Source organism: Nanorana parkeri, unplaced genomic scaffold (assembly GCF_000935625.1).
Source record: "Nanorana parkeri isolate BGI_ZX_2015 unplaced genomic scaffold, ASM93562v1 scaffold338, whole genome shotgun sequence".
In the NCBI taxonomy this organism is placed as follows: domain Eukaryota; kingdom Metazoa; phylum Chordata; class Amphibia; order Anura; family Dicroglossidae; genus Nanorana; species Nanorana parkeri.
In genome coordinates this window covers 353,192-377,366 of record NW_017306606.1, presented here as the reverse complement: position 1 = coordinate 377,366, position 24,175 = coordinate 353,192, and the positions used below count along the sequence as shown (strand labels likewise).

Sequence of the window (24,175 nt, the reverse complement as noted above, 5' to 3'; positions counted from 1 at the left end):
AAAATATATAAAAATTTTAAAAATAAAAGTGATAAAGTAGAAAATAAAATAAAAAAAAGTAAAACCAACCCTGCTGCCCTCGCCATCTGCATGCAAATAAACGCAAAGGACATTGTGTGTGCGTGTTGAGTGCTGCCGCTATTCCACTGTGTGCCATATTGTGTTGCCAGGCAGCAGAAATCTCTTACACGCACAATGTGCATTAAAGGAGAACTATGAACCCTAAAGCAGACCTAGCATCAGATATATTTTTTCTGTTATGCTCATGCATGCTGAGTAATGTTTAAAGGAGAAATATGAGGTAGTGAAAATCACTCAGCCTCATAGTTCCCCTGTCCGATCCTCCAGTGCTGACTGGCGTAACAGACTCCAGTCAGCACTACCAAGGGAATACAATAACAAAAATATTACTTTTGTTTTACTTCCTTTAAGCACAATAAAAAAAATCCTATCCCTTTTTGAATTTTATTTAGTCATATTACTTACCTTACTGATCTGTGCTTTACAATCTCATCATTATTGTCATAGATCATTAAATCACAGTGGATCTCGGCAAACTGATTTAAATAAATGACAATGAAGAAAAAAAAAAAAAACAGCTTACTGCATAAGTATACACCCATTTAAGTACCCAGATAGCAAGGATAACTTGCCACAAACTTGTGTCGGGGGTTAAATTGTAATTTTGTTAACTTGTGGCACACATTCCTGGCAAGTTGTAGACTTGCAGAACACATGCAGCACAAGTTCTAGTTGACACTTTTTGAATTTGTAGCAAATTTGCTTGGCAAGTCTACAGCAAGAGCCCTGCAGGTCTTAGCAAGAGCTCTGCAAGTGTACAGCACTTTTGCAAAGCACGTTGATATGGAGACTTGCAATGCAGACTTGCTGTAATTGTGCAACAAAATTGTGAAGATTGTCAAGTCTGCAATAGTTTAGCAAGTCATTTTCAAACTTGCAGCTCAACTGCTTGCTATCTGGGTACTTGGACCTCTGGCAGCAATTACAGCCTCGAGTCTGTGCGGATTGGCCTCTATCAGTGTTGGACACTGCAATATTTCTTGAAGTCTCTTTGCACAACTACTCAAGCTTTGCCAGGTTGCCTGGGGATCAGGAGCAAACAGCCTTCCAGCCACAAATTGTCTATATTGGTTTGGGATCTGGGCACAATTCGAGGACTTTAACATTGTTGTTTTTATGGAATTCTTGTGTAGTTTGGGCATTATGCTTGGGGATCATTATCTCGCTGGAAGACAAACCTCTCTACGTTCTGGGTTCTTGCAAACTGCATTAGGTTTTCCTCCAGGATTTCCCTTCATTTTGCTGCACTAATTCCACCCTGTATGAGCATTCTAAGGCCTACTATAGAGAAGCATTGCTACAGCATAATGTTGCCACTACCATACTTCGTGGGGATGGTGCCCTTGTTGATGGTGTGTTGTGTTTTGGACTACACCAGGGGTGACCAATTAGGTCGATCGCAAAGCGAACACTGGTACACTCCCGCCGTGGGGCTTCTCCTCTGGATCCCCGCTGCTGTATGCAGCGGAGATCCGAGGGGAAGTGAGGGAAGCGCTGCAGCCAGCAGCGTGGGGAGGGAGCCGCTGTCACAGCTGCATGGCTGAGAGGTGAGGAGAGAGAGAGCTGCTCGGCCAGGATCTGACAGCCGGCGGCTCTCTCTACTCACCGCTCGGCCATGCTGCTGTGACAGCGGCTCCCTCCTCCGCCCCAGACCCTCCCTCACCCCCCACCAGCTTCAGGGCTTCCTTCACTTCTCCTCGGATTCCCACTGCATACAGGCAGAGCAGCAGGGATCCATAGAAGCTGCAGGCCGAGCTATGTGCGTGGCAGTGATCAGTGATATGTTCCGATCTTCTGTGCAGAGCAAACAATGGAGCGATCAGCTGATCACTGATCAGTGTTTGTACATAACTGGAGACACATAGTACTATGATGTTATGAATGAACAGGAAGTGCTTTACATAACTTCCTGTTCATTCATGAGTTTCTCAATGGGGAGTAGCACTCTGTACAGAGGCTTCTCCCCATTCAGAAACTGGATGATAGTAAATATTTTCTGAATGAAAGGGAAGCCTCTGTACTTTCCAATCATTTAGAACAGATGCTGCAGAAAAAGGAGATTGAGGACTGTGTCCTCAATTTCTTTTTCTATTTTAAAAGGAAAATATCAGGAGACTGTTTAAACTTCTGATATTTCCCCAAAGCTCCCCGAACCCCCCGTCAACAGTAAAAAAATGAAATTAAAATGAAATTTGTGCAACATTCGGCCACACAAACACCGCAGGAGGACAGGACGCCGGCGCACGAGAGGAGACCTGGGAAGCTGCTGCAGTGGAGGTAAGAAACGACAGACAGGGGAGAGACAGCAGAGAAAGTGAGAGAAGAGACAGCAGAGAGAGAAAAGAGACAGCAGATAGAAACAGGGGAGAGAGCCAAGATAGAGGGCCGGTTCACACCACAAAGTCTGCCTTCCAGTGTTCGGCCTCTAGAACGCACTGGAATGCAAGCCGGCCGACTCCCTGCGTTCAGGCGCGGGAGGAGGCGTGGGGTTGCATTGAAGTAAATGGCACCGCAGCCACGCCCGAAAAATTGTGGCCGCCCCTGGCCTACACTAAAGCTTTAGTCTAATGGTTAAAACGTTTACTGTGCAGGGGTGTGGAATTCCTATTGCCAGACGCCCGGGACACGCAGTTTCGGGCGCCGGACAAGTAGTTTTTATGTACCGGCTCCAGACAAGCAGAGCTGAATGTACATTGTGGAGCCGCCGCCGTTCGTTTAGTACAAGTGATCTGATCAGACCACTTGTATCAATTTGAGCAGCGCCGATCGTTTCTGCCCGCACCCCCGCCGTAGTTTTCGGGGTGCCCGAAAACTGCGGCACAACGGCTCAGCCATGGAGCCTTAATTACCCGATGAAATCTGGCCCCGTCTCTCCCAAACCGCCACCCTCCTGGCTATACTTACCTTTCGGCGAACAATCCCTCCCCTCCTTGAATTTTGCTCGCAAATTGCAAGCACTCATTGGTCAACGTGGTCAGATGACTGCGCTGACCAGTGAGAAGCGCTATTTAGCACAGTCAAATATGTTTTGATTAGGGGTGCACCGACACTAGTATTGGTGCCAATACCGAGTATTTGGGCTCATACTCACCCAAATGCTCCATTAACTTCCCTGATATTGGAACTTTGGGCCAGATGAAAATGTCCTCTGACTGGCAGTGCCGTAGGGGAACATGGAGCCAGCTTCCCGTGCAATCAGGAAGCCGTGCGGCAAGTAATGACACGCCTCCTGGTTTTCTGATTGTCCGGAAAGCCGGCTCCTTGCCGATTGGCTGGAAAGCCGGCTTCCTGGCCAATCAGCATCGAGCCAGTTTCCCGGTCAATTAGGTCATTACTCGCCAGGAAGCAGTATTGACCAGAAAGCAGGTTTCCCGGCCAATCACAATCAAGCAGGCCAAACAACATGGAGCCGGCTTCCGTGGCAATCAGGAGCCTGGGCGGGATCATTACCTGCTGCCCGTCTTCCTGATTACCAGGGAAGCCTGCTCCATGCCAGCGGAAGCACCGGTATTAGTATTCAGTGTCGGCGAGATCCGAAAGCAAAAAAATCGGTACTCGATACCGAAAAACCGGTATTGGTGAATCCTTAGTTTTGATTAAAACCATTTTTTTTATTGGGACAAGTAGATTTGGCCCCCGCTTTAGCTCTTGGACAAGTAGGTTTTTTTTTTAAATTTCCACACCCCTGCTGAGGAATACGTTTGACCTTTTTTTTTTCCGTTAAAAAAAGGACAGGATTCCTTTTTGAGAAAGTCATTGAACGAAACATGTCAAAGGAAAACCTGCCTCCATCTCTCTTAGCTGAGTGCTGCTAACGCTCAAAAGCTCGATTTTTTCGTTGTTTCCATAAGTGCATTTGATTTCTTTTACAAAATAAATATTTGTGTTACTGCACTTAGATAGCCTCCTCTTTGTCTCCTTCAATTTTTCCCTGTGGGACACCATTAGGTGAACGCTGCCATTCCGGGCGGCGAGGGATCAGGTGACCGAAGGAGAAGGAGAGATCCACGCCGGTATTTGACAAGGAGACATTAGAAGAGGTTGGAAAACCAGAACTTAACAAGGAGACCCTCTTGGGGAACTGTCAGTGAATGTTTGGAGGACTGCCGGACAGATTGATCAAGTGTCACTGAGAGAGGGAAGTTGCCCTTCCTTAAGTGCTGTTCGTGGGATATGCATGTAAGGATACATGCCCCTTGAAATGTCAGTTTCTTTGCTGTTATTATTTTAGAGTTTTGATTTATTTGCACGTTTTTTTTAGGAGGATTGGAGGGCCACCACATAGCCCCTTCTTCCTTCTCAAAGTTTGTTCACAGTTGAATTAATATCACGGTTTAAATTTAAGTTTTCTGTGTTGTTTTACTACATCGCAAGCCAGAGGTTCGCATGTTTGAGGTATACATGCCGAACTAATGAGGTTGATCACTGGCACTAATTCTGAAGGTTCCAGTGTTGATTTTTATTATTCTTATTATGTTTGTGTGTTGAACCTTCTAGTCATATGTAAATAATTCACTTGTATCAATATTTTTTCACACGAATTGTCGTAATTTTACACAGATTTGTTTATTAACACTTTAGTGTGTAGTTGGTTCACATAGACTGAGCGCAACATATTTGCTTTACATGCTAATAAATCAACCCTTCCTTTACTTCCCGAGAAACAACTTGAACCTCAACATTTGAATCATTTGGACACAGTGGGGCAGCTATGAAAGTAGGTGGCGAAGTGATTGTGCTGGTAAATGCTATGAAATGGTTTTAGAAAGGGTGCAATGGAACGCAGCGAGGGCGTGCATTCCAGCATTATGGAGACAATCTCCGAGCTCCCTCGGTGGAGATGTGGGTGCTGGGAGTGGAGGAGATCAAACTGATGGGAGGATTTGACATCCACAATACATAAAACTCAGCATAAGTTTTTCTGCACTTGGGCTGCCTGGTATCAGTTTCTGGACTCGGCTGAGTTCCCTCAGGTCAATCCGGAGTAGCGCTTCGGCAGTGGGCTCCCCTGTAGGAGTACCAACATAGCCAGGTGAGATAAATTATATGAGCGGCTGGGAAGCTGCGCCCGGGCACTGGGACCTATTGTCTACCCCAACCCCCCCTGATGTCGTCTTGTTCTGTCTTTTTGTTTTCCTGAGAAAAAGTGAAAATGCATATTGAGCTCCAGTGCAGATTAATGATTTCACCATATGTGTGGATGATAGGGCAAGGCCAGGCCAGGCATGGCTCACAAAGTGAACTCCTATATATGGATGCTTCTGACAGTTTTACATGTCTGTACTGTGTTCCTATGCGTGTACAAATAAAGAATTTAACAAAAAAAGGGAGAAATGGACATGATATATAATGTATAAGAGTATTAAACTGAAATGTGTAATAACAAGCATTTGATGTAGGTGTTCTATTATGTATACAGTAAACTCTCCATTATCTAGCATTTAAGCTAACAAAATTCTCTGTGTACATCTTGCTGCCGGCCGGTGGCTAGATTCCGCAGTCGGCTGCTAAACAATAGGGAGCAATGGCCAGCCTACTATTGGCTATTGCAATTACAAATAGTCAATAGCAGGTCCACTCCTCTGTTCAGTGGGCGGGTGCAATAACCAGCCTGCTATTGGCTATTGCTCTCGCCCACTGCATCTATTCACCTGCCAGCTGCGTAATCTAGGCAGCAGATGAATGGAGCCGCAGGGAGGTTAATTTAGAAACTACAGTTATCCGGCATCTAATAATCTCCATGGGTGCCGGATAACTGGATTTTTACTGTAATTGGACTGTTGGGAGTATTGTGGATGGAATAGGTAATACATAATAAGGATACTAAGTGGCGGTCAGCTATAGGAACAGAGTCAAATGTATAGCAGGTCTGAACAAAGGGTAAAATAGAGCAATTCAGAAGTGAAGTATAACTCCATCCCCGGTCTGTGTCTTTGCTCAAACGACAGATTATATGCCATACAATAAAATGAAGTAAAGTGTATCCAATAGCAATTTTTTTTTTTTTTATAGTTTTGGATAGAGTAGGGAAGTATTAGACCTTTGTCAAGTCTAATATGCTGGTTTGGGAGATTCGCCCCTTTACTTGTCCTGGTGACCACTGTTAACAAGTAGCGATGTGCTTGGGCTTAGTGTTAACAGAGTTCACCCAAGCCCACACAAAACAGTCAGTGACACAATCCCCTCCCGGCCCAATCAGTTGAAGCTAGGATATTTCCCAAACAAGGCAATGGAATACCCCGGCCACTAATGACTGAGCTAGGCAGGGGGTATTGTCACTGATGTTTTGTACAGGCTTAGTTTAACTGTTCGAACCAAGCCCAAGCACATCACTAAATGTTAATAGTGGTCACCAGGACAAAAAAAGGCCACACACATCCCTGTTAACAAGTCAGAAAGTGGAGGGAAAATCTAAAACTTTTGAGCTGTCATCAGACCCGCAAGTTAGGAAACAACCTCCGCTAAGGACATAATGTTCCTATGAGGACTCGCTAAGATACAAATTACATTCATTTTGGAGATATTTCCTTTCATTTCCTGGTTCATTTCCATGAAAGGAAGTGAAAGGAAATCTCCCCAGCCAGCAAAAAAAAAAAAAAAAAAACCCTGATAGGGGTTGTTACCCTAACAAAACAAAAAAACATTTTGGCTTTGCATACAAATTAAAGTGCAACTAAAAGGCAGATTTGACCGTTTAGGTATTTACCAGCTGATTTGACTGTTTAGGTATTTAATCTCATCTCTAAGTTTTATCTTAAAATTGACTCTTACCTCAGAAAAATCTAAATATATATAGTCCACCCTTGGCATCTGCACATCCTTGCAAAATAATCCAGTACGTATCATAGGAAGAATTATGCATGGCTAGCAAATCATTTTCAAGGGTTGTGCCATCTTCTGTATCTCCCATAATAAACTACTACATCCCCCATGAATTCTTTGGCCACAACTACTTAGAGGCGTGTTGTGGTAACAGCCTCACTCCTGCACCATCGCCACCCTCTACTGCTCACCCCTGCAACCCTCTTCCAACACTGCTTACCCTGCACCACTTGTCCCGTATTGTTCACCACTTACGATGACCATGATAAAATAAATATCAAGCTAATTTTCATTAAGGCTGTTTAAAAATGTGACTACTCAGATACAAGCTAGCAATAATGTAATGGGTGGATTAATGGTTAAATGTTAAACAGAACTCCGAGCAGAACTTTTACATAACCCTTGCAGTCTGGCAACCTCCACATTGTAGTGCTTATTTGTGTGGGGCCGGTCAAAGGGCAAGCCGGCTCTGAGGATCAGGTGGGTACAAAAAAAAAATTTGCAACTAAACACAAAGCATGTAACCCTTGCAGTGCAGGGGTAACCCCACTGCAAGGTTTAAGAACCATTCTGCCTGGAGTTCTTTACTACTAAGTTATTACAAGAGAGGAGAAAATTAACATAAGAAATATATAAATATTTTTAAGAACATTTGCTTACATTCGACCTAGTAGAAATATAGGCACAAAGATCACAAATTGTAATCTAGCTAGGATAACAGTACATTCACAGGAAATATGACAGTGCTGTCAAAATCAATGACTGTGGCCAGTGCTGGGCAGGATCAGGCAATGCTGGGTAGTGGTAGGCTGGGTAAGCATGGCATGACTAGATAGAAGTTTGGGGCTCTTCTGTAATAAAATAGTGTGCATCTATGACACCTCTGCCTTGCACATCAAGCATAGCAATGGAAATGGTGACAACAGACTATTAACCACTTCAAGACCAGGTGTTTAGACCCCCTTCCTGGCCAGGCCATTTTTCAGTGTTCAGCGCTGCAGTACTTTGACTGACGTTTATTCCGTCATGCAACGCTGTACTGAAATGAATTTTATACCATTTTTTTGGGACAGATAGAGCTTTCTTTTGGTGGTATTTAATCACCACTGGGGTTTTTATTTTTTATTATAATTAGGAAAAATTACAGAAAATTTTGGGGAAAAAAAGGCTTTTTTTACCTTATGTTAGGAAACATTTATTATTAACCAGTTTTTTGGTAAAATATAAAAGATCGGGTCACGTCGGGTAAATAGACACCAAACATGTCAAGCTTTAAAATTGCGCGCACCCGCGAAATCGCAGAAAACTACCATACCCAAAATTGGCCATAGGCGACACTTTAAAAGCTTTTACCGCTCATCAGTTTAGTGTTATCAGTGATTGATGGCCCTAGACTTATTGCTCTCACTGCGACGTTCGCGGCGATATGTAACATGTGCGGCGTAATGGGCGCAATCGTCTTTTTTGCACGTATGCGCCCCCGACGCATGTTTGCATGCGTGTATGTATGGGTGGGGACTTTAAAAAATTTTTTTTTTCTTTAATTATTTTTTATGTGTAACTTAAAATTTTGGGGGGGGGCTTAAATTTTTTTCTTTTTTTTTTTTTCACTAAACTTTATTGCTATCACATACGGGGGCTAATAAAACCCCCCTATGTGATAGCAAAATATGTGACAGGTCCTCTTTATGGAGACATCAGGGGTCTCCAAGACCCCTAATGTCACCTAGGACCCCCCAAAAGAAGCTGATGAAGCAGAGATCTGCTCCATCAGCTTCTTTCCAGCTTCTGAAGCTGGAGAGTGACACAAGAATGCGGAAGTGATGTATTATACAACACTTCCGCATTCTTGCAGAGGAGAGGGGACCGGAGGGAGCTCGTGTACCGAGCTCTCTCTGATCCCCCGTGACACAGCCGACATGCTGATCCCGGGGCTCTAAAGCCGGCGGATCGCTTGTATGGTATCAGGCATCGCTGCCTGTTTTTAAAAAACGTCAATTTCCAGCTCGCGCGCGCGAGGGGGCGTGTATGAGCGGACGTCTAAAGACACCCGCTCAGATCTAGAGAGCTCCGGGCCGGCCGTTTTTCTACTACGGCCGGCCCGGAGGCAGTTAAAGAAGGGACCTGTAGCAACATCACCTTACTATAAGAAATTAGATGATCAAGCTTTAGATGCAGTGATTTATGATAGATTGTGCAACTTTACAGGGAAATTCACATAAAAGGCAGCTATGTACATTTATCAATGTTGCTGCATTACTTCTGCAGCCAAATTGGGATAAAACATACTTTATATTTGTTTTGTTTCCAGCCAGTCATACAGCATTACTAAAAAATATTTAAAAATTGCTACTTACATTTTTAAATGCTCTTCTCTGAAAACTCCAGAAATTAAAAATCCTACTTCGAAAAATCCCCTTTCTATATGATATTTACAATAATTAAACATGTCTCTACTGTGCTGTCAGATTTCATTAACTAGATGAGCAAACTGCCTGTCCTAAAAAAAAGGCTAAAGATCTCAAGGCTTGAGTGGTATATTGAATGTTTATGCACTCTCAGTGCTGTTCCTCTAGACCAGGGGTGCCCACAATTTTTCGACTGGAGATCTACTTTTCAAATGACGAGCTCAATGAGATCTACCAACGAAAAAACACCTGCGTTCAGGGGCGGTGCATTGAAGTCAATGGCACCACAGCCCGGCCCCTCGACCACAGTGTGATCGCCTGCACCCGGAACCCAGGCACATTAGTGCCTGCGTTCCGGTCCAGTGCGATCTGCAAAATGCTGCGAGCACTATTTGTGCAGATCACATGGATTTTTTATTTCATTTTTTACTATTTTGTATTTAATTTTAATTTTTTTAATTTTTTTAATTTTAATATTTTTTTTTACTGTTGTTGGGCTTCGGGGAAATATTAGGGGTCTAAACAGCCCCCTGATATTTCCCTTTTAAAATAGAAAAACAATTTGAGGACACAAAGTCCTCAATCTCTTTTTCTGCAGCCTCTGTTCTAAATGAATGGGAAGCACAGAGGCTTCCCATTCATTCAGAAAATATTTTACTATCATCCAGTTTCTGAATGGGGAGGAGCCTCTGTACAGAGTGCAGCCGGAAGAAGCCAGAGCAGCATGTGCGGTGAGGCGAGAGAGAGCCGGCGGCTGTCAGATCCAGACCGAGCGGCTCTCTCCTCACCGTGCTGCTGTGATAGAGGCTCCATCCCCCTGCCCCCGACTGCAGCTTCACTTTTCATCGGATCCCCGCTGCATACAGATGGGGGAGAGCAGCGGGGATCCAGAGAAGACAGGACATCGCGATCTACCAGTGATCGCTACGCGATCACTAGTGGATTGCGATCGACCTTATGAGCACCCCTGCTCTAGACTGTGCTTTATCTCCACACTGCCATCTTTTCAAACCAATAGAAGCTGCCCACAGTACATGTATATAGTCCTATGTATAATCTTGCTCCAAAGAAACAACTAAAAAATTTAAGAAATGTGTTATAAAAATATATATTTTTGGTATACTGCATGAATTGGACACAAAACTTAGTGGTGGGGTTTCTCAAAGTTGACTGCAAAGGTGGAAAATACTCAAGGTAACGAATGTCATATACACTAAAATTCAGGTAAAGAAGCAGTCTATTCTTCCTTGTGACAAAAATTATACACAAATATCTTTTAAACCCTTGCACATCTTTTTTACATTCTGAGCTGGCAGGTAAATCAATATACAGTAGACAAGAACATAGAGTCACTATAAATATGGATAAGTCTCCAAGTGAATGAGGCTCATTCTGCATTGAGGGCAAATCAACTGCAAAGACAACAGCATATCTACAGTTTATGATGCAGCTACACAATACTCTCATGGAGGAAGGATCAAGTTGTAGAAAGGAGAACTGACCATCCAGACAAATGAAGGCGCTTACTGGGCTGCAAAGATTGATTACTGGATTGAATCATGTCTCCAAATAGAATTAATATGCCCCAGACAAAGGATCACTGGAATGAAAGTGCTTAAAGTCATGTTGAGCTGGTTACAAAACTGCGGCAGCATTCAGACAGAAATACATCACTGTCATAAATAGAGTTAATGGAAGATTTTGCCATCAGGCCTGAAATATTTTAAAGAATAAGCTTTCAGGAGAACAATGCCAATACTGGAAATTACTCTTGAATAAAAGCAAGACGTTCAATAAAATACCCTGAACTATAAACTCATTTCATAAAGGTCATTTTATAAATGGGGCCACAATGAAAGAGACGCAAACATTAATACAATACAAGTCTTGCATCCCAAGTTCGAAACATTAATAAGGAATATTGTTCATCGGAAATATTTTACTTTTATACATAACCAGGGCTTGGAAAATGTTAGGGTGTCTCACCAGGCAGTCAAAAATGTCACCAGTCAACATTTTTGGGGGGCAGATAGAGCTTTCTTTTGGTGGTATATAAAATCACCACGGTGGGGTTTTTTTTTTACTACATAACTGAAAAAAGTACAGTAAATTAAAAAAAAAAAAAAAAGCTTCCCTAAGTTATGGTATAAAACATCTATTCTTACCCATATTTTTGGTAAAACATAAAAAGACGGGGTCACGTCGGGTAAATAGACACCAAGCATGTCAAGCCTAAAAATTGCGTGCGCCCGCAAAAATCACAAAAAAACGACCACACTGTAAATTGACCATAGGCGACGCCTAAAACGCTTTTAACGCTCATCAGTTTAGTGTTATCAGTATTTCATGGCCCTAAAATTATTGCTCACACTCCGACGTTCGCAGTTATATAAAACATGTGCGGCACACTAGGCGCAATCGTTGTTTTCGCCTGTAGGCGCACCCGACGCATATCTGCATGTGTATGTGTGGGCGGAGGACTTTTAAAAATATATATTTTTTTATTTTTTTATCATTCTTTAATTTTTGTATTACTTTTTTTTTTTACACAACTTTATTGCCATCACATGGGAGGCTAAGAAGCGATGTAGAGATCTTGAGATTGGGAAGAGTGGTTTAGCAAGAGACATTAGACAGGGCTGACACTATTCAGTTCACAAAAATGCTGTGTGTTGTCAGCCTACAATATGACTTCGTAGTTGAATGCATTCCTGGCAGATCAACAGGTATTTTTCTGCATTTGCAGGGTATTTAACCACTTGAGTGCCTAGGCCCCAGAGGATTTTTTTTTTCATTTTGACGATTTGACCTTTAGGTTTAGAAGTGTACTGTAACATATTATATGTGGTTTTTTTCCAAGACAGACCAGGCTTTAATTTGGTTGCAAATTTTAATACATATGTTTATTGCTTATTGTGAAAAAATATAAAAAAATATGAAAAAAGGAATTTTCCTGTAATTCTTCCCAACACAACAATTACCTAATTTTCGCAACACCATTTATTTACTGCAAAATATAATAAAGTGTGCTGATTATCGCATTAGTGCGACTTTTATGTAACATAGAGGAATAGAGGAATAGTAGAAGGAGGAGAAATGTGCATGTATTGCAAGGTTGTACTGTATATGTTTTGATTTAATTTTTTTTTCTATTTTCCCTTGACACACACTTCAAAAAGGGATAAACAGGCAACCCCAGCATTGAAACTACACACCAAAAAGTGTTATTGATAAACTTGAACCTGATCCTATTTAGATACCTGCTACAGGTACCCCCACATACCAACAGTACCAAAAACGGTTCAATGGAAACAAGTGCTGCACATTATGTTATCTGATTATCAATTATATTTTGTTATTTTTACTATATTCTTCAATACCAAATATGTTTAAACAATCCGGATACTGCATGTAAACTTATAATAAAGAAGATGATGATGATAGAATACATGGGATAGAAGAAAAGATGAAGGATGATGGGGATTAAGGGAAGGAAGCTTCTGTCCCAGCCTTGAGGATGACCAAATTTTTCTCATAGAAACTCCTAAATATAATGCATCCACAGTTAGAAACCCCTTTAGATTACCTTAATATAACCAGTAAAATGTTTGCTATCTTTTTTTTTTTCCATAATAAAAGAACAATTTGGATTTCTTTAGTTAATAGCCATTTTAACTGTAATATAAAATATATTATTTTTTTATATGTTCTGTAAACATCTGGGTCTTTTTCACGGATAGGATCTTTGAGAGGGGATTTACCGTGTTTTCCCGAAAATAAGACAGTGTCTTATATTTTTTTTTCTACGAAAAAAGACACTAGGTCTTATTTTCGGGGGATGTCTTACCTGGCTGCAGCTGTCCGCTCTGCCGTCCAGGGAGCCAGGCGTGCGGGCGGGCGTGAGGGAGCTGCGGCCTAACTAGGTCTTATTTTCGGGGTAGGTCTTATATTACAGAAATCCCTAAAGATACTTTCGGGGAAACACGGTATGACTATCTGAGTTTCAGAATTACACTATATTGCCAAAAGTATTGGGACACCCCTCCAAATCATTGGATTCAGGTGTTCCGTGAAATGTCCTTGCTGTGGAAGCAAGTGGGAACAACTGGGAACAACTGGGAACAACAGCAACTCGGCCACAAAGTGGTAGGCCACGTAAAATGACAGAGCGGGGTCAGCACTGCTGAAGCGCACAGTGCCTCCGAAGTCACCAACTGTCTGCCTAGTCAATAACTACAGACTTCCAAACTTTATGTGGCCTTCAGATTGGCACAACAACAGTGCGTAGAGAGCTTCATGGAATGGGTTTACATGGACGAGCAGCTACATCCAAGCCTTACAAAGCACGCCGCCACTGGACTCGAGAAGTGGAGACATGTTCTCTGGAGTGACAAATCACGCTTCTCTGTCTGGCAATCTAATAGACGTGTCTGGGTTTGGTGGTTGCCAGGAGAACGTTACGTGCCTGACTGCATTGTGCCAAGTGTAAAGTTTGGTGGAGGGGGGATTATGGTGTGGGGTTGTTTTTCAGGGGTTGGGCTTGGCCCCTTAGTTCCAGTGAAGGGTAATCTTAAGGCATCAGTATACCAAGACATTTTGGACAATTTCATGCTCCCAACTTTGTGGGAACAGTTTAGGGATGGCCCGTTCCTGTTCCAACATGAATGCGCACCAGTGCACAAAGCAAGGTCCATATAGACATGGAGGAGCGAGTTTGGGGTGGAGGAACTTGGACTGGCCTGCACCTCAACCCAATAGAACACCTTTGGAATGAATTAGAGCGGAGACTGCGAGCCAGGACTTCTCGTCCAGCATCAGTACCTGACCTCACAAATGCGCTTCTGGAAAAATGGTTTAACATTCCCATAGACACACTCCTAAACCTTGTGGACAGCCTTGCCAGAAGAGTTGAAGCTATTATAGCTGCAAAGGGTTTGCCAACTCAATACTGAACCCTACAGACTAAGACTGGGATGCTATTAAAGTTCATGTGCGTGCAAAGGTAGGTGTCCCAATACTTTTGGCAATATAGTGTATTACCGGAGCATACGCTAATCCAGAATATCTTAATTTTCATTTTTTATTTTATGTTAGATGGATATGGATGTGTATGCAGATTTATCAATGGTTTTCTTTCTCTTTTTAAGAAGGCATACCATTTTTGTAACAGAACCTGCTGTAAGGAAAGTTCTTTTTCAGATGCCAATAAAAATGTCAGTTTACCTGGTGAACACTCTTCGGGTTCTCCAACCATGCGTAATACATTTCTTCTACATAACTTGAGTTGGTTCCACTTAAAAACGGCTCTTTGGCTCCAGAAGAATAAACACAACATCTTGGTGGCAATGTCTTGGCGTTAACAGTTGACCTCACCAGCAAACCAAAGCCACATGGCTTCAGTTTAACCGCAAGAGACCTGAGGTGGCTCATCTTCTCTCATTTATCAACCCACCTGCAAAAAAAGATGAATTATAACAAACAAGAGTATCTAATGAACTTCCACAGAAGCCGAGACTGTGCTCCTCCACAGATGTGACGATACACAATCAGCCTTTTCCTATACTGTTGCTGAAATATAACTAGAGTGTATGACATCAAAAATTAAGTTAAAGAGCTAGTCTAACAAAAATAGATATTTTAGTTATAGTTAGAGATAGAGGGCCAGACTCTGGATTCTTATATGAATTAATAATCCAGCAAAGAGATCGTCCTGATAGAGCTATTCCTTTCCATCAGAAGACTTTGGGTTTTCTTCACTTTGCAAAGAAGAACCAATCACGGGCAAAGAAAATTAAAAACTTGTATATGTGCTTGCAAATATTTGGAAGATGGAAGTCAGCTTTACCTTAAAATTTTGCAAATTGTAAATTTTAGCACTATATTTAGGTCAAAATAAATTACCAGAATTTTGGTAAATATTAGACTAGTTTACTTGGGGCTAATAAACAGGCATATCCTCTTCCAGATGCACTTGGAACAGAATGCATTCTGCTCAGGGTATGAGTTATTGCATGCAAGAGTTAATCAACACTTCCCTGTTTGCAAGCACCAAATAAACCTAGGTTAAAATCAAGTCTGCCCACCAACAACGTTTTTTATATCTTATGTAAGAAGTAATGAAAGGATTAATAAAAGACCATATTTACATGATAGCCTACCGCAAAGCAGGACATCATTATGTAACCTATATTACATTGCCCATGTAAGCCATCTGTGCACTTATACATGGATTTCTAAATACAGTAATTTTGTTTTAATCTGGAAAATGTAAATCAGAAAATCAGTTGACAGATTCGGCATTACTTCATGAGATAAAAAAAGTGAACCATTATTATTGGTTAATTGAAAAATGGGATGAAGATTTTTTTCTTTTTTTGCTAAAGTTTACAACCATATATATCCTCAAATACAAAAACATACTCCTGGGTCTGACACACTGTAAACTAAATGATAACTATGCTGTTACTTAGAAAATGCACCATCTGCACTAATTAAAGCTCTTACATTTATATACGTAGAGCAGAACTGCCAATATATCCCTTTTCATATTTGAAATTTATTAGGCAATTTTCTGGCAATGTTTTGCATTTTTCTGCAGTGGTGTTCTTAAAATAATAAAATGATACGCATTCATTATGATAAAAAATGGCAAGCATAAGTTACACTAGTGGAATAATTAATTTGATTTCATTATCTAAATGTGCCAAGTCATGGACCAGGTGAATTTATTTTCTTTCAGGCAGACAGATATTAAGAAAATGTGTCTCCGTTTTCAATGTCATTAGAAAGTGTGAGGATATGTATATTTTAAAAGCATTCTATACTGAGTCATCTGTACCATGGCATGTAGCCAAGTTAATAAAATAATTTAAAGACTTTGGAACTGTGCAGCTTTGTGCAGAGGCTAATCCATTTTGATCCATACTTAAGATTAAAATTATACACAAGTGAATGACACATACTTAATAAAAAAAAATTAGCATCAAATTGCTGAGCTAAATGAAAAAAAGAAGCAAATCAGTAAGAAATGTCAACAGACAGCTTAGCAGAGCTCTATTTCACATGATAAACTTTACTGTAAAAAAGACAAACGCCTATTTTATACATCAGCTTCACCAAGTGCTAGTTAAAAGATTTATTTGTTTGTGATTGGCTCCTATTTTTTAGTGGTAAATTTGCAACATTTCTAATTCATTTTTCATTTCTAATTCTTTAAGTCTAATGGTAAAGCTCAACTCCAAGCAGATTTACCTAACATAAATTAATGCAGTTCTGCAATGTAATTGGTAGCATTGCCCTTTTATTTAATTTTCCATTTACCTTTGTTAAGAGTTCCCATACCTGGTAGGCTCTAATTGATCTTTACTCATATCCTTAAAATAACAAACACACCTTTAGAAATGTTTAATAATGACAATCTAAAAACACATACTTCTAGATAATTTCAGGCTTTGTATTCTGTGCATGCCTTATTTCTCTTTCCTTCCCCAGTCTATTGACAGATTACTAGCTCTCCCTTTACTTCCTGAAAATCTGGCACATGACTAGAACATGTGACTATGTACATCATCTCAGGGGAAGAAAATGCCTTTCCCTGAGATCTCATGGGATTACAGATGAGATTTCCCAGCAATGCTCTTCTGATGTAACCTTCCCAGGATGCTACGCTTGAGAAAACTGGTCATTTTGCCCTTTCAAAGCAGGAAGTGAATGCTCCGCAAGTGTAAGCGTTTCAAAATCACAGTATTTTACACCTGACATGTTTATGTTATTATTAATCTTACATAGAGGGGTGCATTGGTAGAATATGATTTTTGAGTGTAAAGGTTCGCTTTAATGACCGCACTCCCAAACGGGTCCTCCTATAATTTCCCTACACTTGAGATACACTTTAACCACATGCTGACCAGGTGTTTAGACCCCCTTCCTGGCCAGGCCATTTTTCAGTATTCAGTGCTGCGGTACTTTGACTGACATTTATTCCGTCATGCAACGTTGTACTGAAATTAATTTTATACCATTTTTGGGGACAGATAGAGCTTTCTTTTAGTGGTATTTAATCACCACTGGGGTTTTTATTTTTTACTATATTAAGGACAAATTACTGAAAATGTTGAGAAAAAAAAAAAGAAGAAGTATTTTTTACATTATGTTAGGAAACAATTATTATTACCCACTTTTTTGTTAAAATATAAAAGTCGGGGTCACGTCGGGTAAATAAACACCAAACATGTCAAGCTTTAAAATTGCGAGCACCCGTGACATCGCACAAAACTACCATACCCAAAATTGACCATAGGCGGCGCTTTAAAAGCTTTTACCACTCATCAGTTTAGTGTTATCAGTGACTTGATGGCCCTAGAATTATTGCTCTCACTGCGACGTTCGTGGTGATATGTAGCATGTGTGGCGTAATGGGCGCAATCGTCGTTTTCGCACGTATGCGCACCCAACGCATGTTTGCATGCGTGATTGTGTGGCTGAGGACTTTTAAAAAAACATTTTTGTATTCTATTTTATGTGTGACTTTAAAGAAATTTTTACAAACTTTAATTTTTTTTTTCTCCACCTAACTTTATTGCTATCACATAGGGGGCTGATAAAACCCCCCTATGTGATAGCAAAGATATGTGACAGGTCCTCTTTATGGAGACATTAGGGGTTTCCAAGACCCCTAATGTCACCTAGGACCGCCCGAAGAAGCTGATGAAGCAGAGATCTGCTTCATCAGCTTCTGAAGCTGGAAGATGACACAAGAATGTGGAAGTGATGAAATATACATCACTTCCACATTCTGACAGCGAAGAGGGGACCGGAGGGAGATCGTGTACTGATCTCCCTCTGATCCCCTGTCACAGAGGCACTATGCTGGTCCCGGGCTCGCACCGGGCACAGCGGAGCCCGGGACCATGGTGACAGCGGGAGGGGGAAGCGCAGAGGGAGAGGGGGACACACGGATCAGCACCCCATACAAGCGATCCGCCGGCTCTATAGCGGGGATCCAGAAGACACAGGAGTCAGTGCTGGATCAGGGAACGGCACCAGTGCTGGGGGGACTCCTGAAAACTACTGGAAGGAAGAAGATGATCGGATAAAGAGGCATCATTTAAGCTAAGTCCTTAAAGCAGCATTGGGGGGGAGTGAACTGTGACCTTAATGTCACTTTAATGTATAATTCCATCACTTTTATCAATTGCACCATGCTTTTTGTTTAAAATCTAAACTGATCCCTGCGTATTATTTTTTGTCACCATAAGGTGTAGGGCTGAGACTAACGATTATTTTCATAATCGATTAGTTAGCCGATTATTAACTTCGATTAATTGGATAAAATAAAAATAAAAACATAAAATACCACCATTTATTTAAAATAAAATAGACAAATGCAGCATTACAGACAAAGTTTACTTCAGAATAAAAAAAAGGTATGCACATTTTTTGTAAATCGCACTGCACTGGAACGAAGGGGATTGCAGTACCGCGCGTTCCAGTGCGCGTTACTGCAAACTGATCCCTGCCTATTATTCTTTGTCACCATAAGGTGTAGGGCTGCAGCTAACGATTATTTTCATAATCGATTAGTTAGCCAATTATTGACTGATTAATCGGATAAAATAAAAAAACCATAATGCCACCATTTATTTAAAATAAAATGCAGCATTACAGACATAAAGTTTACTTTAGAATAAAAAAGTATGCACATTTTTTTAAATCTCACTGCACTGGAACAAAGGGGATTGCAGTACCGCGCGTTCCGATGCAGGCGATCACACTGCAATTGGGAGGTGCATTTGGGATCCATTGAAATGAATGGCACTGCAACACACAAAATTAGTCAGGCTGAAACTGAAAATTACTTTTCCCACTATATTTTTTTTTTTTTTTATATTTCCAAATCATTGGATTCAGGTGTTTCGTGAAATTTCCTTGCTACTAAATATTCCACGGCCAACTGTTGGTGGTATTATAACAAAGAGGAAGCAACTGGAAATAACAGCAACTCAGCCACGAAGTGGTAGGCCATGTAAAATGACAGAGCAGGGTCAGCGCATGCTGAGGCGCAAAGAAGTCGCCAACTGTCTACAGAGTCAATAGCTACAGACCTCCAAACTCCATGTGGCCTTCAGATTGGCACAACAACAGTGCGTAGAGAGCTTAATGGAATGGGTTTCCATTGCCGGGCAGCTGCATCCAAGCCTTACATCACCAAGTGCAATGCAAGGCGTCAGATGCAGTGGTGTAAAGCACGCCGCCACTGGACTCTAGAGAAGTGGAGACGTGTTCTCTGGGGTGACTAATCACGCTTCTCTGTCTGGCAATCCGATGGACGTGTCTGGGTTTGGCGGTTGCCAGAACGGTACTTGCCTGAATGCATTGTGCTAAGTGTAAAGTTTGGTGGAGGGGGGATTATGGTGTGGGGTTGTTTTTCAGGGGTTGGGCTTGCAGTGATGGGAACTCTTAAGGCATCAGCATACCAAGACATTTTGGACAATTTCATGCTCCAAACTTTGTGGGAACAGTTTGGGGATGGCCCCTTCCTGTTCCAACAAAGCCTGTGCACAAACCAGTGCACAAAGCAAGGTCCATAAAGACATGGATGGAGATATCTGATGGAGATACACGCAACAGGTTTGGGGATCAGCTAGAGAACAAGGAAATTAAAAAAACTTTAAAGAAGGAGAATAACGATTTCATGTATATATGAAGCCTCTAAACATAAAAAAAAAAATAGGATTTTTGTACTTACCGTAAAATCCTTTTCTCTCCGTTCATTGAAGGACACAGGGAACAGATCGGAGATCATGTACTGTAGGGTACTATTGCCACCTGCAGGAGGACGCTAGGCACAAAACTAAAGACAAATTACAGCCTAGGGGTGGCCCCTGCCGGTGGCCAAACCCCCCACCTGCTGACAGGTCTCCAGAGTTACCCAAGCGTCAGGAGTAAGGAGCTAAGAATTTTTTCTCAGGTATTCTTACCTGACTTTTTCCTGTTTTTTTCGCTGATTCTTCTTGCAAGTGTCGTCAGGGCGACAAGCTGGATGTGGTAGATCCTTTGAGTCTCCCCTGGCGCACATCCAGAGGTTACCTGCGGCCAGGTACAGATGTGGGACCCTTAATACAATCTGTTTGCAGTGACAGTTGGTCATCTGTCCATGGCCGCAGGTAACCTCTGGATGTGCACTGGGTACATGCCATTAGCAGCGGACAGCTGCGGCTTCAGTGATCCTTTCATTGGTTTGTACAGACCAGGAGGCTGCAGCTACCCAGATGCAAGAATCTGCTGCTGGACATAAGAAGCCCCGTATGAGCGAGGCCTAAACACAGCTACACCCGCAGACAGGCAATGCTTCTAATTCCAGGACAGAGGGTCAGTGTGCACGTAGCCTCAGCTGTCCTATATTACGGATTGAGGTTCACATAGACTCTAATGCATAGCTTGTACGGATTCCACCATGATTTCAGTGTGATCCCCCTCCATTATCACCATAAACCATCATAGAACACAGGCCATAACACCTCACCGCTAACTCCTTATATCAAACCGGGAGGTGAGGCGGAAAAGAACACGCCTTTACCGGAGCACATACACTGTGGCTGTCTGCACAATGAACGGAACTTTCTTGCTCACACATAGACCTGATAATACAGGTTCATATGATGATGAACGCGGATCTATAACGGCGCCCAACGGTGTGTATGAGGATTTCCGGTCAGTCATTACCTGAGCTCGGGTCACCAGACACTGCAAGCGGGTCCCGGTGGAACGTTCCGTTTATCGGTGACGTCACAAAGTCTGGCGTCCGCCGTGCAGGAGAGAGGGAGGGGTGAGAGTGGGCGGGGCTCTGACGAGCGGCGAAGGTGTCAGGCTGCTATCCTTGGTGCTGAAGCGCCGCACTGTATAGATTAGAAGATGAAGGATCACGTGTCACTCTTTACACGCCACTAAAAGTTTACAAACATTCCTTACAACTAACCTGATATTACAAATAAACTTTATGTTGAAGACAAGTCTTCCGCATCAATAAAGCATAGGCGACGCTTTAAAAGCTTTTACCGCTCATCAGTTTAGTGTTATCAGTGATTGATGGCCCTAAAATGATTGCTCACACTGCGACGTTCACGGCGATATGTAACGTGTGTAGCGCAATTGTCGTTTTTGTGCGCTGGTGCACTGGGCGCGTATTTACGTTTATATCTGCGTAAACGTGGGGGTGGGGGAGTTAAACATTTGGGGGGGTTTTTTAAAACTTTTTTTATATGTGGCTTTTATTTTATTTTACTTTACTTTTTTATATGTGACTTATTTTTTATTTTTTTTATTTATATATATATATATTTTTGCACTTATTGTTATTGCTAGTATATAGGGGGATAACAATCCCCCTATATAATAGCAAAGGCAAACTGACAGTTTTTTTCCCGAGCCGGTCCCGGGCCGCAGATGGGGCAGCGGATCCCGGGATTGAAGGTGAGGGGTCAGGGGGGTTTTGCAAAAAATGGCGGCGGCCACGGGGGGTGAATGGTTGTGGTGAATGACGTTCGAAAAAACGAGCACATAGCCGAGCGGCGGGCTATGGAGCCGCCGATCGTCTATATGTGAAACACCCAGTAACGGGTGTTTGCATTGGTCGGGTCTTTTCTGCCCGAGCGCGCCCGTTAGGGGGCGCACGCGCGAGCAGAAAAAAAATGGCACCCACCAATGCTGCAGTGCCGTCCGTCCGTTTTTTTACAACGGGCGGACGGCAAGTGGTTAAAGAAATACCATCTGCATCTACACAGCTGTCCAATACCCACTCCTCACCCCACTCCATCACTTTTTTTTCCAGGTAGCAATAGTGCTTTTTTTTTTGCTGGTACTTGCTGCCACTTGCTCATTCCCTGCCTAGGCCAAGATGAGGTCCCCTTGGTCCGCCTGAAAGCTCCTGAGATAGCATCACACATCCCAGGAGGCTATAGGATCAATCTCCCTGCAGTTTGTATCTCACCCATGGCTGTAAGTAAGCTGGAAATCACAGCTGGCAAAAAAATGCCTGTGTAGGCAAAAATCCTAGCACCGGCCCTGCATATGTGAAAAATATGTCTCATGCTCCCTGAACCACTCTTTCACAATTTGAGCCAGATGAATCCTGACATTGTCATCTTGGAATATGCACAATGTGCCATCAGGATCATTCAAAATTATCAGATAGGCAGCTTTGGCGCTTTGCCATTGGTCCAAGCCAGCTACAGAACTGACACCTCTAACATAGAGTAGAGGCTGTGACAGCTCTTGCCTCATTAGTTAGGTTACACAAGCAGTGGGGGAGCAAAAGGGTGTGCCGTCACTCTGGACCAGGAAAGTACTATGTGGCTAACACAGAACGCAAGGGTCTAGTAGTGTGGGCTGAAGGGGCAGCTGCTTTGGGCCCCACAACAATGATTAGGCCCTGGGCGACTGCCCCTTTTGCCCTGCGTTAAAGACGGCCCTGAGTAGAGGGGTCTTAAACTCAATTCACTTGGGGACCACAGGACACATTTTCTTTTCCCATGGGGGCTGCTTGCCAAATTACATAACATTACATACTTCAAAATAAAAATGTAACTATATACGGTACCAGTGTTAATGCCTACGTGTATTTATAATGTCAGTATATGAGTTTGTGATGTTTTCTTTGTATGCAATGTCAGTATATTTTTTTGTGTTGTTAGTGGGTGTGTGTTAATGTTTCTGTGTGTGTCATATCAGTATGTATACATGTGTGTCAGTATATGTGTGTGGGTTTTTTTCCCCATAGGTATTAATTTTAATCATAGAGACCAACAGATTCATACATTTCTTTACACACAGAAATCAGACATCCCAACTCTCCCGGACGCTCCGGGAGTCTCCCGCTATTGGAGTCTCCCACTATTTTGTTTTTAGTATTCTGACAGTTGCAGTCGTCAGAATATTTTTAAAAAAGGCATACGAATCCATAGCTAGATTCCTATTGGCTATTACACTTTGCAATAGCCAATAGCAAACTAGGTAATGTACCCGCCCACTGCTGCTGTCAATCAGCAGAGGGGGACCTGAATTTTTCTATCAGGTCCTCTTCTGGTGATTGAAAGCAGCAGAGGGCGGGTGCGATAGCTACTTTGCTATTGGCTATTGCAAAGTGCAATAGCCAATAGGAATCTAGCTATGGATTCTTATGCCTTTTTTTTTAATATTCTGAAGACTGCAACTGTCAGAATACTAAAAACAAAATCAGAAAAAAACCCTGCAGATAGCAAAGAAGCTATTGCTTCCTGTGCTATCTGCCATCATTTCAGGGGGGTGCTCTCTCCCAGCCCCCCTAACCCCCCTCCGCAGATGGGGAGGGGAGGGCGTAGAGGGCACCTCCCTGAAATGAGAAGGACACCTCCCTGAAATGGCTTCTTTCAGGTTGTGATCCCTGAGAAATACGCACACCCCACCAAACACACGGAAATATGCAGACAGAAATACGCACACAACAAAAAATGCACACCCCCCACATAGACACAGAAATACACACACACAATAATACACCCACAGCCAGAAATACACACATTATTACACCCACAATAAGGCCCATTCACACCTGTAAAATTAGGTGCGCTTAAGGATTTTTGCGTCAGGAACTCGCGATTTCCTGCAGCAGAAATCCCTAATCTGATGTTTACAAGCAGCAGCTGTCACCCGTTCAAGTTAATGATTGTGACCCAAAACTCAGCATATAGCGGACTATTGTCCGCTATATGCTGACAGCGCAGAGACGCGCTGCAGCCGGGAAGGATCAGTCACCACTCTCTGCAGAGAGAAGATAGTGAACACTCAGTTCTCCATCTATAGAGCCAACGTGTGACAGCTGCAGTGTC

General features: G+C 42.3%; 1 protein-coding gene across 2 annotated transcripts in view; it reads right to left on the bottom strand.

Annotated features, from left to right (window-relative positions):
* OGDHL (oxoglutarate dehydrogenase-like) overlaps positions 1-21,149 on the bottom strand; it is a 118,070-nt gene extending 96,921 nt beyond the window's left edge. For both annotated transcript variants that reach the window (XM_018558424.1, XM_018558423.1), the window contains exons 1-2: positions 21,036-21,149; positions 14,535-14,763 (exon numbers count right to left, since the gene is read on the bottom strand). In XM_018558424.1, the coding sequence (XP_018413926.1) occupies positions 14,535-14,741 (207 nt within the window). In that variant the 5' untranslated portion in view covers positions 14,742-14,763; positions 21,036-21,149. The remainder of the gene's footprint in view (positions 1-14,534; positions 14,764-21,035) is intronic.
* Between the last annotated feature and the right edge of the window lie 3,026 nt (positions 21,150-24,175).